The 15,590-nt window shown below is 35.8% G+C and overlaps 1 protein-coding gene across 1 annotated transcript in view; it reads left to right on the forward strand.

The window, feature by feature from the left end:
* Psmd1 (proteasome 26S subunit, non-ATPase 1) overlaps positions 1-15,590 on the forward strand; it is a 104,065-nt gene that overhangs the window by 19,214 nt on the left and 69,261 nt on the right. The window contains exons 8-16 of the mRNA XM_020156256.2: positions 934-994; positions 1,683-1,811; positions 3,027-3,115; positions 3,717-3,795; positions 4,307-4,480; positions 6,874-6,985; positions 7,593-7,789; positions 9,018-9,113; positions 10,266-10,330. Coding sequence (XP_020011845.2) covers positions 934-994; positions 1,683-1,811; positions 3,027-3,115; positions 3,717-3,795; positions 4,307-4,480; positions 6,874-6,985; positions 7,593-7,789; positions 9,018-9,113; positions 10,266-10,330 — 1,002 coding nt within the window. The remainder of the gene's footprint in view (positions 1-933; positions 995-1,682; positions 1,812-3,026; positions 3,116-3,716; positions 3,796-4,306; positions 4,481-6,873; positions 6,986-7,592; positions 7,790-9,017; positions 9,114-10,265; positions 10,331-15,590) is intronic.

The following is a 15,590-nucleotide window of genomic DNA, read 5'->3' on the forward strand; positions in this document are numbered from 1 at the left end:
GTATAATTTTCTTAATGCCTATTACTTATTTTGAAGCTTTTTTTTTTCCATAAAATTTTGTATAGGATTTTCCTTTATTCCTGTGGCTTATTTTTACTGAATTAGTTTTCTGAAACTTTTATAAGGGAGATTTGTTTAGGGCAGTTTTTGTAACTTCTGCTCTCTAAAACTTCTCTTCTGCTGTGTTTATGAAGAGTTAAACAACCATGGCTTGTTTCTTTTTCTCCTCCCAGCATTTTCTCCTCAATATTATTATTTTTTCTTTTCCATACTAGGGTTTGAACTTGGGACATCAAGTTCAAACTTGCTAGGCAGGTGCTCTTCCACTTGAGCTACTCTACCAGCCCTTTTTCATAGTGGGAACTTTTGAGATAAGTTTTCAGTTCATGCTTTCTCATCTGTGAATTTTTTGCCCAGGCTGACCTTGAACCACAATCCTCTTGATCTCTTCCTGAGTAGCTAGGATTACAGACTTAAGCCACCATGCTCTGCTGACAGTTTTATTCTTTTGACCTAGGAAGAGGTAATGACTATTTAGTTTTAATAGTTATTGGGGTCCCAAGTGCTTTACTTCAAGTTGGTTTTGTAGCTATTGGTAGTTCATGTCCACCTGACTGATTTGGAAATGAGGAAAGATACTTTGTTCCCTATTTTTTGTTGTATTTATTGTTCAGGAATTTTTCTGACTGTACTGCTTTTTGTGGGTTTTTTTAATGAATTTATTTGGAGAAAATTGAGTAGCTGGGTTCCTCCATCTTAGAGATACCTAGAATCTTTTCTTATTTCTCATCAATGATGCTCAAAGTAAATGTTATTTTCTTATAAAATGTTTAATTTGGACATGCTTCTGATCTATGGTATAAACAAATTACCTGCATATTCTATTTAGAAAAGATTTATCAAATTACTAGTTGTTGGTTCTCTTCATTTTAGTGACTCAATGGAAACAGAAGATAAGACAGGCAATGCACTGGTAGGAAAAACCCCCGATGTGGTGAGTACACCTCTTGAAGTTGAGGCTGCTATTTGACATTTATTCTATTCGCATGGTATATCGGTTTGAACTCAAGGCTTCTCATTTGCACAGCAAGCACTCTACTGCTTGAGCCATGCCTCTGACCCTTTTTGCCCAGGCTAGCCTGAACTGTGCTTCTCTTATTTGAGGCTGGCTGGCTGGCTGACTGGCTCCCTCCCACCCTCCCTCCTTTTTTTCCTTTCTTTTTCTCTCTCTCTCTTTCATTCTTTTTCCCTCCCTCCCTCTCTCCCTTCCTTCTTTCCTCCCTCCCCTTCCTTCCCTTCCTTCTTTCCTTCCTCCCATTCATCCTCTTATTCCTTTTCTTTCTTTGCTGAGAACTAGGCCTCAAGCTTGCTAGGCAAGTTCTCTACCCCTGAGCTAAATCCCTCCCACTTTTTTTTTTTTTAATATTAAACTATTTTACCTTGAGAGGTAGCTTTGAGTGAATTGCATTCCTTCATCGAACTAGTAACATATCTCAGTGGCATCTAATATGAAAATAAAATTTTCTTTCTTTCAAATAGTGACAATTGAATTTTCTATATCCTACCATTAAAATATGAGTGAGTGTGTGTTTAGACTTTAATTTCATTGGTTTAGGGCTGATGAAATAAAGTTGGCTTTGTGAATTTCACTAATATATGAATTTTCATTCTTGTTTTGGCAGAGTCCAGAACCCAAGGACCAGACTTTGAAAATGATTAAAATTTTAAGCGGTGAAATGGCTATTGAGTTACATCTGCAGTTCCTAATACGAAATAATAATACAGACCTCATGATTCTAAAAAACACAAAGGTGGGAAATGCATAATAGATGGTATTTTTCTCTTATCGAATGCTTTGTTGTATTTTATACCTAATCAAGGAAATCAGCATTTAAGTTTTTGTAAAATTAAACAATGAGTGGGGCTTGGAGTGCTCTTACTCAGCATGTTTAAATGAGGCGCTGGGCTCACCCCAGCAACAACAGCAAAATCAGTGGGTAGTTGAGATTCTTTTACTTACTGGAAAGGGAAGGTAATCAGCAATAATTGAGCTCATGTTTTTGTGCTAGTCTAACCAGAGACAAGTGAATTTTTGTTTTCATTTAAAAACCATTTTTATCTTAATGAACGTGCACATGTAATAGACTTAATAGCACAGTCAGGATACTTACATAGTTTATGTGTGTTTCCCACTGACCATTTGCTTCTTGAAAGTAGAAATTCCTACCTTGTTACAACTTTGCTGAGACACTAATCCTAACAATATTTTATTTGTACATTTTTAAGGTTTCTTTATGACATTTTCAACAATTATTTTTAATTTTTGAATTTTTAATGTATGCATTTGATTTAAAATGTTATTATATAAAAAGATATATAGCATAAGGAAATCTTTCCCCTTCTCCTTTATTTAACCACTCTCGCTTTCCAAAGACATTTATTCTGTTTTTATTATTACCATATACTTTTTTTTTATAACCAATGTTTCAGCACTTATTTTATTGAAGCATTTGTAATAGTGCATTTTAAAACCTTTTTCTTTTTTTTACAAGTTTTACAAATGGCAAAAAGATACAGAATAATGTAATTTGCATTTATGGCATTTATTTGAAGGTAGTCTTTTTAATGTAATTTTACTAAAAATAAAGTAACTTTAGAGACTGCTAGAGGTGCAGGCTAGAAGATTTATAGCACCACTCCTTACATTGCCCCAACACCTTGGAGAATTTAGGCAAGATGCTCAACAGAAATAGAAATTTGATTTATTCTCAAACCAAGGAATAGAAAATCTGCTGTTAACCTCACATTAAGGCTGCAAATAAAACTGTATTTACTTTCTTATTTTTATAAACTAGCTATTTAGTTTTTATAAAGAAATGCCCAAGGTCCATATTTTAAATCTCAGTTCAATTTGTTCCTGTTTTTACCTTCAAATAAATAGAGCTTCTGAGTGTGTGTATGAGCTTGTTTATGTATAAATACTTTGCCAGTGATAAAAAAGAAGAAATCTCTATTTGTTTTTGTAGGATGCAGTACGAAATTCTGTATGTCACACAGCAACTGTTATAGCAAACTCTTTTATGCACTGTGGAACTACCAGCGACCAGTTTCTTAGGTAAATATGCTTGGAGAATGCCACTTGGGTTTGAAATTGTCTTTAGCTGAAACTATGTTGACATTAAGCTTTCTTGCCAACCAGTCCTAAATTCTAAATTAATTATTTTCTATTTTACATATATATGCATAATGTACTATAAACATATATCTTATTTCATGTGTTTACATATTTTAAGATAAAATTAGTTCCCTTTATTGACTTGATAACAAGCTTTTGAAGGAGATATATTATTTGAAAGCTTAATATAATTTTACTTTTATTCATAGTAGAATTATATATCAAATTTTTTAAGACCCTCAAAATATTAAGAAGAACTTAGAGCCTGGGTATGGTGGCATATGCCTATAAACCCAGAACCTGGGAGGCTTAGGCAGGAGGATCAAGAATTCAGGATCAGCCTAGGGTATGTAGTGAAACTCTGCCTCCAAAAATAAACCTGGGCTGAGGGCATGGCTCAAGTGGTAGAGCACCTGCCTTAGCAGGGTGTGAAGCCCTTAGTTCAAACCTTAGTACTGCAAAAAAAAAAAAAAAAAAAAACAAACTAAATTAAACAAAACCCCTAGAATTAGCAGTAATGCTAAGTTTTGTATTCTTACAGAGATAACTTGGAATGGTTGGCCAGAGCCACTAACTGGGCAAAATTTACTGCTACAGCCAGTTTGGGTGTAATTCATAAGGTAACGTATGTTGTTCAGTGTGAATAGGTGTCAGAACAGGAGCAATTTGGGGGGTTAAGAAAAGAAATCTTACTATAATTCATTGATTGTCAGGTATATTTTGTTAAGCCAAATCAGTAATTTTACAGGTAAGGATGAAGTAGGTAAGATACTAAAATATGTTTTTGTTTCTTTTAAATAAAAGGTAGAAATCTTTTTTCTATGAAGACTGCATAAGCCATTTTGCAAAGGATGAATTGAAATGTTATTTGTGTAGTCTAAGATGAATTTGGGAAAATGTTATAAAACAAAAAAATTGCAGCATTCACATTGCTTTCTGACCATGGTGTGACTGCATCTCACAAAGGTTGTTCTCATTTGAGAGATAAAGTTTATGAGAGACAGCTTGCTTTGCTAACCCCTTCTCCTTCAGCAAGTGAACATTGTGGGGGAAAGGCAAGAATCCCAGAATATATTGTATGTGTTTTCCTATCCCTTTCTTTAGTGATAGCTTTGTGACTCAAATTTATAGGGTCACGAGAAGGAAGCATTACAGTTAATGGCAACATACCTTCCCAAAGACACTTCTCCAGGATCAGCCTATCAGGAAGGTGGAGGTCTTTATGCATTGGGTCTCATTCATGCCAATCATGGTGGTGACATAATTGACTATCTGCTTAATCAGCTCAAGAATGCCAGCAATGATGTAAGTATTAAGTGGAATGTTATAAGTATTAAAGTATTAAACTTCCATTGCTTAAGATTCTAGGAAATTATATTCAGCAAATTATTGATTTGGGAATACTCAACACTATACTATTCCCATAAAAAATAGTTTTGGGGTTTTTTTTTTTTTTTGAGTCAGAGCTTCAATATGTAGCCTGAAGTTGGCTTTGAACTCGCAATCCTCCTGCCTCAGCCTCTTGAGTGCTGGAGTTACAGGCATGTGCCACCATCACAACCTGTTTATGTTTTGTTTTGTTTTTAAGGTAATTTCCTTTTTTTTTTGATAAGTTAAAATTGTGCTTCTGAGTTTTTTAAAACCCTTTTTGTGACAAGCAAAAGTACCAGGTATTTGTAAAATGTAAGTTGGTTCTCACACTTCTATCCAGGTCATTTTAAAGGAAACTAAGCCTTCCCCCATTTTGCACATACTCTCTCAGAAATGAGAATTCTTGCTTGTTTTGAAAACTGGATTTTTTTTTTAACTTTCTCAACAGATTTCAAATATGAGATCATGTTTATCAAAATTTTTTCCCATAATTTTGATTACTTAACTTGCATTAAGTGCCAACATGTTTCTACAAGACTATTCAATATATTGACATGGTGGTGCTACTTTGTAAGCATTTAGGAGCTGGATGAAGAATGAAACTTTGTTATAAGTAAATGTCACATAAAGAAAGAAAAAAGAATCCTTATTACCAAACATTGATTTCTTTTTTTCAGCACTGTGGTTTGAACTCAGGGCCTTGTGCTTGCTAGACAGGTGCTCTACCACTTGAATCACTTCACCAGCCCCATTGATAATATTTTAAAATGTAATTTCATTTTTTTGGAAAAAAAATTAAGCAGTTCTGTTATTTTAAGGAATCCTGAAATAGGTCTTTAGATTTTTAGCTTTTACATTTAAGTGGACTCTTCTAGAAGACTGAGGAGATTGGTTAAGTGAACCAGAACACCTTATCCTCAATTTTAGTGAAAAGAGTCAGCCCATAGGATGGTTTGTCTCGGCTAATAAGCCCCTCATCCACAAATCATTTCTGGGTGTACCTATGTCTTTACATCATTTCCTTTCAGATAGGGTTCATGGTTACAAAGAACAGCAAGAGACAGTAGTAGAAACCTTTTCTGGCTAACTTAAATAAGGAGTTTATTGAAGAAGCTTATATAATTAATGGAAAAACTGATGAGCCAGCTTTCCATAAGGAGCCAGGAACTCTAGGAATCTGTCTAATAGGAGTTAATGGAGTAGTTACTTTGGGGCCCTGATGTCAGGATGAATGAATTTGAAACATTTTTGTACTTGGGAAAGGTTAAAATTCCAGAGAATGAAGGTCCCATTGGTCTGCCTTGGATCAAGGCCCACATGTTGCCTAGGGCAAGGTGGGAACTTCTTTTTTTTTTTTTAAAGCAAGAAACCATTTTTTATTTATCAGACTAACAGATTTTTATGAATACTGGTGAGGGGGCAGGGAAGTAAGCACCATTGGGAATATAAATGGCTACTTTTATGGAGAGCAGTTTTGCACATTTCTTTTTTTCATTTTCTTTTTGGATTTTTTGAGAGAGTCTCCTTATGTAGCCCAGGCTGGCCTTGAATTCTTTTTTTTTAGGCCATGCTGTGAATAATTTATTTATTTATTTATTTTTATTTTTTATTATTCATATGTGCATACAATGCCTGGGTCATTTCTCCTCCCTGCCCCTACCCCCTCCCCCCGACTCAGGTGGGAGCTTCTTAAATGACAGTTCCACCAGCACTAACCAATGGAGGAGGTTATTCCTAAGGCAAGGTTGGAGTGTTTTCATCAACAAAAGGAAACTGTGCATTTTAAAATGGCATAACCATTAGTGCATAACCACTAATGTCTCCTTTTTCAAATGAAGAGCAGCTTTGGCTTTGACCCCATTTTTTCCCACTTTCTTCACAACCATGTTCTGTTAAATATCTTTTTCTTCTGTCTTTAGCTTCTCCTTCTGTACTGTCTTCTTTGCCTCTCCCCCTAAGAATGCTCAGATTTCACCTATTCTCCCCAAAACCTTTTCCCTAACACTTGCATCTTAGTTCTTGCTCAGTGTGTCTCCACTCCTTCTTATGTAACTTTATTGAAAGAGAATTGTATTATCTCTGTCTATTTTCTTTCATCCCTTTCACTTACCAACTTAACTATTAATTTACATCAGCAAGCATTAGTCTGTTGAAACCGAAGTTGCTGAGGTTACTTTACCATTAGGCTTCTGATTATTAGATCCTTTGGTCATTCTCACTGAGCCAGCTCCCACATGTTTAATATTAAAATACTTTTTGAGGCTTGAATAAAAGCTGTATTTTAAGTACCATGCACCAGATTGATGGAGCCAATGCTTTTTCCCTAGATCGTTCGACATGGAGGCAGTCTGGGCCTTGGTTTGGCTGCCATGGGAACCGCACGCCAGGATGTGTATGATTTGTTGAAAACAAACCTTTACCAGGATGATGCAGTGACAGGTACGCATTTGTTTTTAAAGACAACCAAATTTAGTATTAACTAACACAATTATTTTTTTGGTAGCCTTTTAAAAATCTGTTGGATTTCGTTTCTTGAAGAGGGAATGGATTTTGTCCCATTTGACAAATTTATCTTATAAAGCCATGTTTTGTGATATACAGGCTTTCTAAAATAACATTCCTCATGAGTCCTTATAGAACTGACTTTGCAAATAGGACGTTATTAGAGTGATCTGTTTGTATCCTTAGGATATTCTATGGTGCTTGGTGAAATTGTGGAAAAAATGTTGTCATAATGTCAAGGTTTAAAAGGTAAACACAGCTGGGAATGTGGCTCTGGTGGTATAGTACCTGCCAAGCAAGTGTGAGGCCATGAGTTCAACCCCAGTACTACCAAAATAAAATAAAAGGAAAACAGCTGTAAATGTATAGATGTACTTCAAAATAAAGTATCTCCTTTTTTATCAGTTGGTTGGAAAAAATGCTATCAGAATCTAATGGTTGTTTTGATAATCGATGAAAAGAAGTGCTACTTTCAATTGGATGTGTTGTATTGACTTTATGAATACAATTTTTCCTCATTATTGTTTTACTCTTTATTCTCTAGGAGAAGCAGCTGGCCTGGCTCTAGGTTTGGTTATGTTGGGCTCTAAAAATGCCCAGGCTATTGAGGACATGGTTGGCTATGCACAAGAAACTCAACATGAGAAGATTCTGCGTGGTCTTGCAGTTGGCATTGCATTAGTGATGTATGGGAGGATGGAAGAGGCTGATGCTCTCATTGAATCTCTCTGTCGTGATAAGGTGAGATCCCATTTATCTTCTTTTCACCTGCATCCTGCACTCTCTGCTTCTTGCCAGCATATAAAGAATACTAATATTCCTTGGAAATTATCTCTGTTCCCATCAGAACACCTAGGTATATTTGTTCATAAAACTTCTTGCAAGGAAGATAAATTATAATAAAATTTAAGAAAGAAAAGCACTGATTAGAAGTAGTGAATGGAAGTAATTTGAGGATCTTGAATTTAGCCATGGCTCCAAATCAGTGATTTTCAGATGAGCAGATCCAAAAAAGTTTTTTAGGGATTTGCAAGTTAACTTCTTTTGGAAGTAAGATTTTTTTGAATGATTTCATAATACTTTAATAAGATACAAACGATACTTTAAAAAGATACATGTTTTCATGGTTCAGAAAATAGTGACAGTCTCTGTTTCTATCTGGGTAAGGTTTTTTTTCTGTTGCCTTTTATTTTTACACTGGTATTGCATGTGATAGATAGTAGTAAGTTAATACTGTCCACTATCTTTTCTGATTAAAAAAGAACTGCTATTGATAAAGGTACTAATTTATTTGTTCAACTATCAGACTGCATATCTCTCTTTCACTTACTGCTCCATGCCCAGGAATTAGATAACGTAAAAATGAGTTAGAGTATGGAGTTTGAACCCAGCTTCTTTGTTGTTTGTCTGATAAATGGAGATTGACCACCATACAGCTGTCTTACAATTAACTTGAGTTTATGCTTCTTAGCTAGTATAATGCAGGTTAGACATACTGCACAGAATATTGAAAATTAAGAACAATTCCTCCTGTATTAGATTTACTTTCCCCATTCATTTAGAAAACTACCAACCACAGAAGAATTCTCTTGAATTCATGGTTTCCTACATAAAACCAGTTTAACCTAGTAAATGCCACTAAGCCTGTTAAATTGTAGTCATTACTGTTTTTGTTGTTTTCTTTCTTTTTTCTTTTTTTTTTTTTTTTTTTTTGATGGTGGTAGTACTGGAGTTTGAACTCAGGACTTGTTAGGCAGGTTCTCTACTGCTTGAGCCATACCACCAGCCCTGTTTGTTTTTGAAAGGGGTCTTACGGTGCTTCTCAGACTGGCCTCTTAACTCCTAGACTCAAGTGATCTTCCTGCATCAGCCTCTCAAATAGCTGGGGCTGTAGGCTTGATTCATCATGCCCACTAGCAGTTACTATTCGAAATAAGTTAAAGATTAATGTTGAATTATTCTTTCCTAGGATCCAATTCTTCGAAGGTCTGGAATGTATACTGTAGCGATGGCTTATTGTGGCTCTGGTAACAACAAAGCTATTCGACGCCTGCTACATGTTGCTGTAAGTGCTGTGACCTTTCTAGGCAATGAAGTAGAAGAGAAAGTTTGCAGATGGACAGTGTCTGGGTGACTGCAGCTCACATACCACATGACCACCATCCGTAATCTCAAGTTCAGATTCTCATTCACTAGACATAGTGAGCCACAACCCAACATTAGGTTCACCTAGGTTTTTAAAAGGAAATAGGACAAGTAATAAATAGTATGTCAATCTGACCAGAAGTCTTTAAAGCCATTCAAGTGTAATTTCCAAAACCCTACTCCAAGGGGCACCCTCATTTATACAAAACAAGACCATGTGAAAATGTTCCATCATCCTAGGACAGGGAAATCTAAAGACAAGATACCACTTCTTAAGACACTGCACAGGGAAGCCATTGTCCGTGTTTCACAACAGGCTTTTCTATAGTCCTCTCAATTTGGTTGTAGGTTATCAATAATAAATAATATTGCCTGGTCACACAGTGACTATTCCATGTATATCTTAACTTTGTGGATTTCTATTATCATGGTGCTGGGAAAAGGTAAACCCAAGATTATCTTCCCATGTAGAAAGGTTTAATTCCCTCTTTCCAGAGATACTCATATCCCACAATATTAGTAACTTAAACTTTAACAGCATAGTATGTGTTATGCTCTAAATACTCTTATTTTATTTGAGCATAGGACATATTTTTTTTTAAAACAACATTGAAGGAATAGTTAATTTTCATTATAACATAGAAGCTGTAAAATAGCCTAAAATAATCTTAAGAAGTTGCCCTGAGGGCTGGCAGAGTGGCTCAAGTGGTAGAGCACCTGCCTAGCAAGCATGAGGCCCTGAGTTCAAACCCCAGTACTGCAAAACAAAAAAAAAAGTTTCCCTGAATCTTAAACTTGATAAAGCTGTAAAGGCTTGTAAGCCTTTAAATTCTATGATTTTTTCCCCCTAAATTGGGAAATCCTTTTTTAAAAAATATGTCTTTATTTTTAAAATTTATTGTATATATTTAAGGAATGCAACATGATGTTAGCTATACATAGTGAGGAGAAGACATACTGAAGGAATGTTAATAATGTCTAGTTTGCACTTGAATGATGCAGGCCTCATACCTGTGTAGTCTAGTAATACAATTAATAGTCTAGTATAATCATCTTAAACTTTTCCTCCTAGGTAAGTGATGTTAATGATGATGTCAGGAGGGCAGCAGTAGAATCACTTGGGTTCATTCTATTCAGGTAATAATTTCTGATTCTGATTCTATTCATTTTCCATTTCTTTTCTGTAGTCAACTGAAGAATAATCAAGTACTTGAGGAATATTATCTAGGTTCAGAGTACGAGCCATTTAACAATAAGATTAGTTCATCTGAAAATGAATAGTGTTATGGGTTTTTGAGAATATTTCTATGCATTTGCCATAACATTCTGCTTAATTTTCTTAATTCCAAATAACACCCCCAGTACTATCCTTTCATGTGTATTGGTAATTCGGTTAGGATGTTATCTGTTAGACAAGCTTATAAAGCTCTTTCATGTAATTAAAAAAGTAACAGGCATTGCTTAAAAGCAAACTCAGGAAAATTTTAGACATTAAAAAATTATTTTGAACTTCAGATGTAGAGATGGCCTTGGCTATACAGTATAGTTGTGTTTAAGGAGCCATACTCTAAAGCAGTCTATCTAGGTTGACTTTGGGCTCTTATTAGCTGAGTACTTTGAGTAAGTTACTCAGTGTTAAAATACAATGAAGGCTGGTTAAAAGTGCTCACCTGGCACTATTAGGACACTCCCCTACAGCTTATTTGTGATGAAATTACACAGTAAAATCAGTTCCTTAGGTACACATTAGGTAAGCCAAGTGTCTCATGCCCTTTTAATCTCTGGGAGAGGTTTTCTGTCTCAGGTCCCCTGAGATTGAAGCTTTGTTGTAAAGATGTAATGTAATTCCAGCATATGCTTCTTGAAAATCCACTGTGAACTAGTTACAAGTTTCTTTCTGTAATCACCCAGATAAGTAGCCCTCCATTTACTGTAAGCTGTAAAATGTTTTATTCCTGTTGTAGACAAAACTGTTCAATAAAGCAGGCCTGATGGTCCATGCCTATAATCCTAACTACTCAGGAGGCAAAGATCAGGAGGATTGAGGTTCAAGGCCAGCCCAGGCAAAATAAATAAATAACTTAAGCAAAAAGGACTGGGGAGTGTGAGCACCCCTGACCTCAAGTCAGGTCTCATGTTTTTGACTGGGGCCTCAGACCGTGATCCTCCTTAATATGCCTCCTGCATAGCTGAGTCACAGGTGTCAGCTACCATACCCAGCTTCTGTGTTAAGATGAGGTCTCACTAAGTTTTGCCAGGCTGGCCTTGAACAACAGTGGTCCCAGCTGTGGTCTTGCAGTTACTGCACAAGATCACCGCCCCTATTTTATCTGTCAAAATGGGAGTCTTGCTAGCTGTTTGCGTAGCCCAGCCTTGAGCTGTGGTCCTCTCAGTCTCTACCTCCTGACTAGCTGCGATTATAGATAGCTGTACATCACCAGGCCTGACCCGTGCTGCCTTTCCCATTTTTCTACCAGGATTTGCCAGTAGAGTTCTTATTTCAGAAAGTCAATTCATTACTTTGAGATGGAAATCTAAGGTCTCTTCACCTGTTTTGCATTTTCATTAGTTTTTTTATCCTTTTAGTGTAAAAATTATTCTCGTGAGAGAAAAGATGGAAGCCAAGCAGAAGTTGAGTAGTTCTTTTTCTCTCCTGTTGTTTTTAGTATATCATCCAGCCAAACTGTAACACTAACCTTTTCCCATTCTTGATACAGTCTAGACACAATGAAAAACAACAAGAGTGGTGGCTTGTCACTGCCACGTAGAGTGAGCTTTTTGTTTGTTTGGTTTCGTTGCTTGTTTTTGCAGAGCTGGAGATTTAACTCGGCCTTGTACACTCGTCTACTAAGCTAGATCCCCAACCCTTATGTTTTGTTTTGATTTTTTAAATTCTTACTGAGGAACTTACTAGTTTTAATACAGCAAGTATATTTTTCCAGATGTATCCTTAGTTGCTTTTGGGCTGTATGAAGAATTCTACTCAAATTTGTCTCATACATTGTTTTATTATATTTCATGTCACTGTAAGTCAGTGGCCTGGTGGGTATATCCTGCCACACAGGCGGTTAGTGGACATTATGAAGCTTTTTCTTCACTGTTAGCCTGGCAGTTCTTCTCTCTGATATCAGAGTTCATTTCTGTGCCCTTGTGTTTCCTGTCACTCATGCATGAGCTACATTTCCCAGTTCCAGCAGCAGATGTCTCACGTGAACTGTTTCTTGGTTTTGCTAATAGCTCTCTACTTCATACTATAGTTGGATCGAGGCAATGAGTTGTTTATGTGCTTACTACTTCTAAGAAACCCCTCTTTCTTTCTATTTCTCTGTCTCTGTCTGTCTGTCTCTCTCTCCCCCTCCTCCCTTCCTGCCTTTTTCTGTCTTTTCTGTCACTTTCTTGCTTTCTTTCTTATTTGGAGACAGGGACTCACATGTTGCCCAGGCTGATCCTGAACTCCCGGACTCGATTGATCCTCCTGTCTCAGCTTCCCAAGTTGCTAGGATTATAGGTGTGCACTATCATTGCCTGACTTAACTAAGGGATCTGTGTTCATTTTCTATAGTATGGTTGTTTAAGTGGTAGGAACTGGAAAATATTTTGAGATAATCTTGTCTAAAACAACTTATTTATATTTTGCAGTGCTGGCTTTGCATTTGCTAGGCAGGTGCTCTAACCGGTTAAGCTACGACTCCAGCACTAAAACTTCTTTCATAGAGGAAGAAAATTAAGCAACCAATTTGTTTAAGGTGCTGGTGTTAAAACCAGGTCCTCTAAATTTTAGTTTAATGCCATTTCCCTAGAGTGAGGAGTTTTAAAGTTGAAAGAAACAGAAATCATAATACACATATACATATGAAAATAATGAAATTGAATTCCAAAAGAGTTAAGAAAGCTCCCATTGTTGTGGAGCTAGATGATAGAACTGAGATCTGAACAGTCCCATGATAGATAGATCTGTGCTTTCTTCACTATGCTTTTGAATCAGAGTTCTGTCATCCTGAAACAGCTCTGATAGAACATTTTTATTCTTAAGTTTTCTTACTAACTTTAATATTGAGAGTCCTGTCTTCTAAGACTTACTACATTTTTCTGGTGGGACATCATTTACTTTCAAGCATGTCCTCTCTAGCTTTTTCTCTGGGCTGGCCTTGAGCTGTAATCCTCCCAATCTCTACCTCCCCAGTTGTTGAGATTACAGGTGTGAGACACTATGACTGGTAGCCCAGGCTGGCCTTGAGCTCAGGATCCTCCCTCACTCAGCCTCCCAGGTGCTAGGATGACAAGTATGTGCCACTGTGCCTGGCATCTAGATGTTACTTTCAAATGACCTTGCAGACATTTGGCCTTATTTTAAGAATTTCCTTCTCTTTTTGTGGTACTGGGGTTTCAACTCAGAGGCTTGCACTTGGTAGGCCAGTGCTCTACCATTTGAGCCTACAGCTCTCTTAATTTTTTTAGAACTTCTTTTTAGTTATGATATTGGCCATAAATACTGAAAACCTTAGTAAACATTTACTTGTCCTTCATCAACTAAGATGAAATTGTCTTCAAGTAAAATTCTCCTGTATATTATTTTCTTTATTCACAAGACAATCCATGGAGTTGTAGTATTGTTACCATTCCTTTCTCCAGATATTTGTGAATTATTTCTCCAAAATGATATGATGAAAGTAAAAAATTGCTAATATGATGATGTACACCTGTAATCCCAGCACTTAGGGGTCTGAAGCCTTCTTTTTGAAGACCCTGTCCCCAAAATAATGAAAGCAAAATGGGGTAGAGGCACATGGCTTACGCAGTAGACTGCACCCCCACTTGTAAGCACAAGACCCTGAGTTCAACCCAGTACTGCAAAAAACTTTTAAAAAGTAGAAAATTAAACTTAAAACTGGTCTTGCTAAATTGAAATTAATATAATTCTTTAATTTTAATCTAAATGACCTCTAGTAGAATACTAAATATATGATTATTGGCTCTTTGTTATCTGTCTAGTCAATAGATCTTACTAGAACAACTCCATACTTGATATTATAACTGAAATTCACTTAGAAATGAATCTAAATTGTTTTAACTTGACACTGGAAAGGAAAATAAATCAAAAGAAACATTGGTCTTTATATACTTATTGAAATTAAGTTGCTATAATGGTGAACAAGTTGATAATCTAATTAGAATATTTCTTAAAATTAGATAATCTTAGAGCTTCCTGGTTGCTATGACTTAGGCTGTTACAATAAGAAATTAAATATTTCTTGGTGTATATAGTTATATATCTTAAATATATGGGTCTTGAAAGATGAGTGAAGAATTCTTGGTGCAGATAAATTTTTTGGACTGCACAATGATTCCTTGACTTAAAAATTTTGCATCATTATGATGCTTATAATTTAAAGAAACTCTAGCAATCAAGTTTATCCATGATTCATCTTTACAACATCTCTATTCACTTCGTTTGTTTGTTTGCCTTCCTGGGGATAAAATCCAAAGCCTTGTTTGTGTTAGGCAAGAACTCTACCACTGAAGTACGTTCCTCAACCCCTCCATTCATAATTTTCTATCAGTTTGACATAAATTCACTGTTTGCTGTTCTCTTCTTTTGCCTCAGTATCTTTGTGTTTATGGTATGTGTGCTGTGACTTCCTTACTTTACTTTTGTCTTTTTCATGCTTTTTTCCTACACCTTTGTTTTCCCCTCTGATTAATTAGCAATAATAGACTAGAATGAAAAGATTTTTTCAAAATTATTGTAAATAATGACAGTCTGTTCTTTTGCTTTAAAAGTAAGGCTACTAAATAGAATTAGGGATGTTTAATTGCTAAATTTGCTCTCAAATTATAGATTTCTTTAAAATATTTGTAAAATGGAAATAGGTTTTGAGGTGGTAAAAATTTGGAACTATGTTCTACCTTTTTCACAAATAGTTTATATTTGAGTTGTCTTTCATTTTGTAGACTATTCTGGAAATACTAGACTTCTTAACTATAGAAACATCTTTTATTGTAAGCAAGGAAGTTTTTTTTAGAATTTGAAGCTAAACAGTTTACAGGTATTATAGCTGGTTGTATAGGTGCACATATATTTAAACACATACACAAATTTGGAAGTAGTACAGAGCATGTGGAAAGATAGTTCTTCTGATCTAGATTGTACATGGGAAGAGGTTGGGCAGTGTTATTGCCAACTCTAGTATTTAGATTTTCTGAAACAATTATGTATCCCTTTAAATGCATGCTGTCATTGTGATATCTGAAAACTTTACAATCTTGTTAGGGCTTGAGGACTTGGTTCAGTGGTAAAGCCCCTGCCTAGCATTTGTGAGGCCCTGGATTTGATCCCCAGCACTGGAGAAAAAAAAAATTGTTCCTCCTTCCTTTCCTTCCTTCCTTTCTTTTTTTG

Source organism: Castor canadensis, chromosome 4 (genome assembly GCF_047511655.1).
Source record: "Castor canadensis chromosome 4, mCasCan1.hap1v2, whole genome shotgun sequence".
NCBI classification, from domain to species: Eukaryota; Metazoa; Chordata; class Mammalia; order Rodentia; family Castoridae; genus Castor; species Castor canadensis.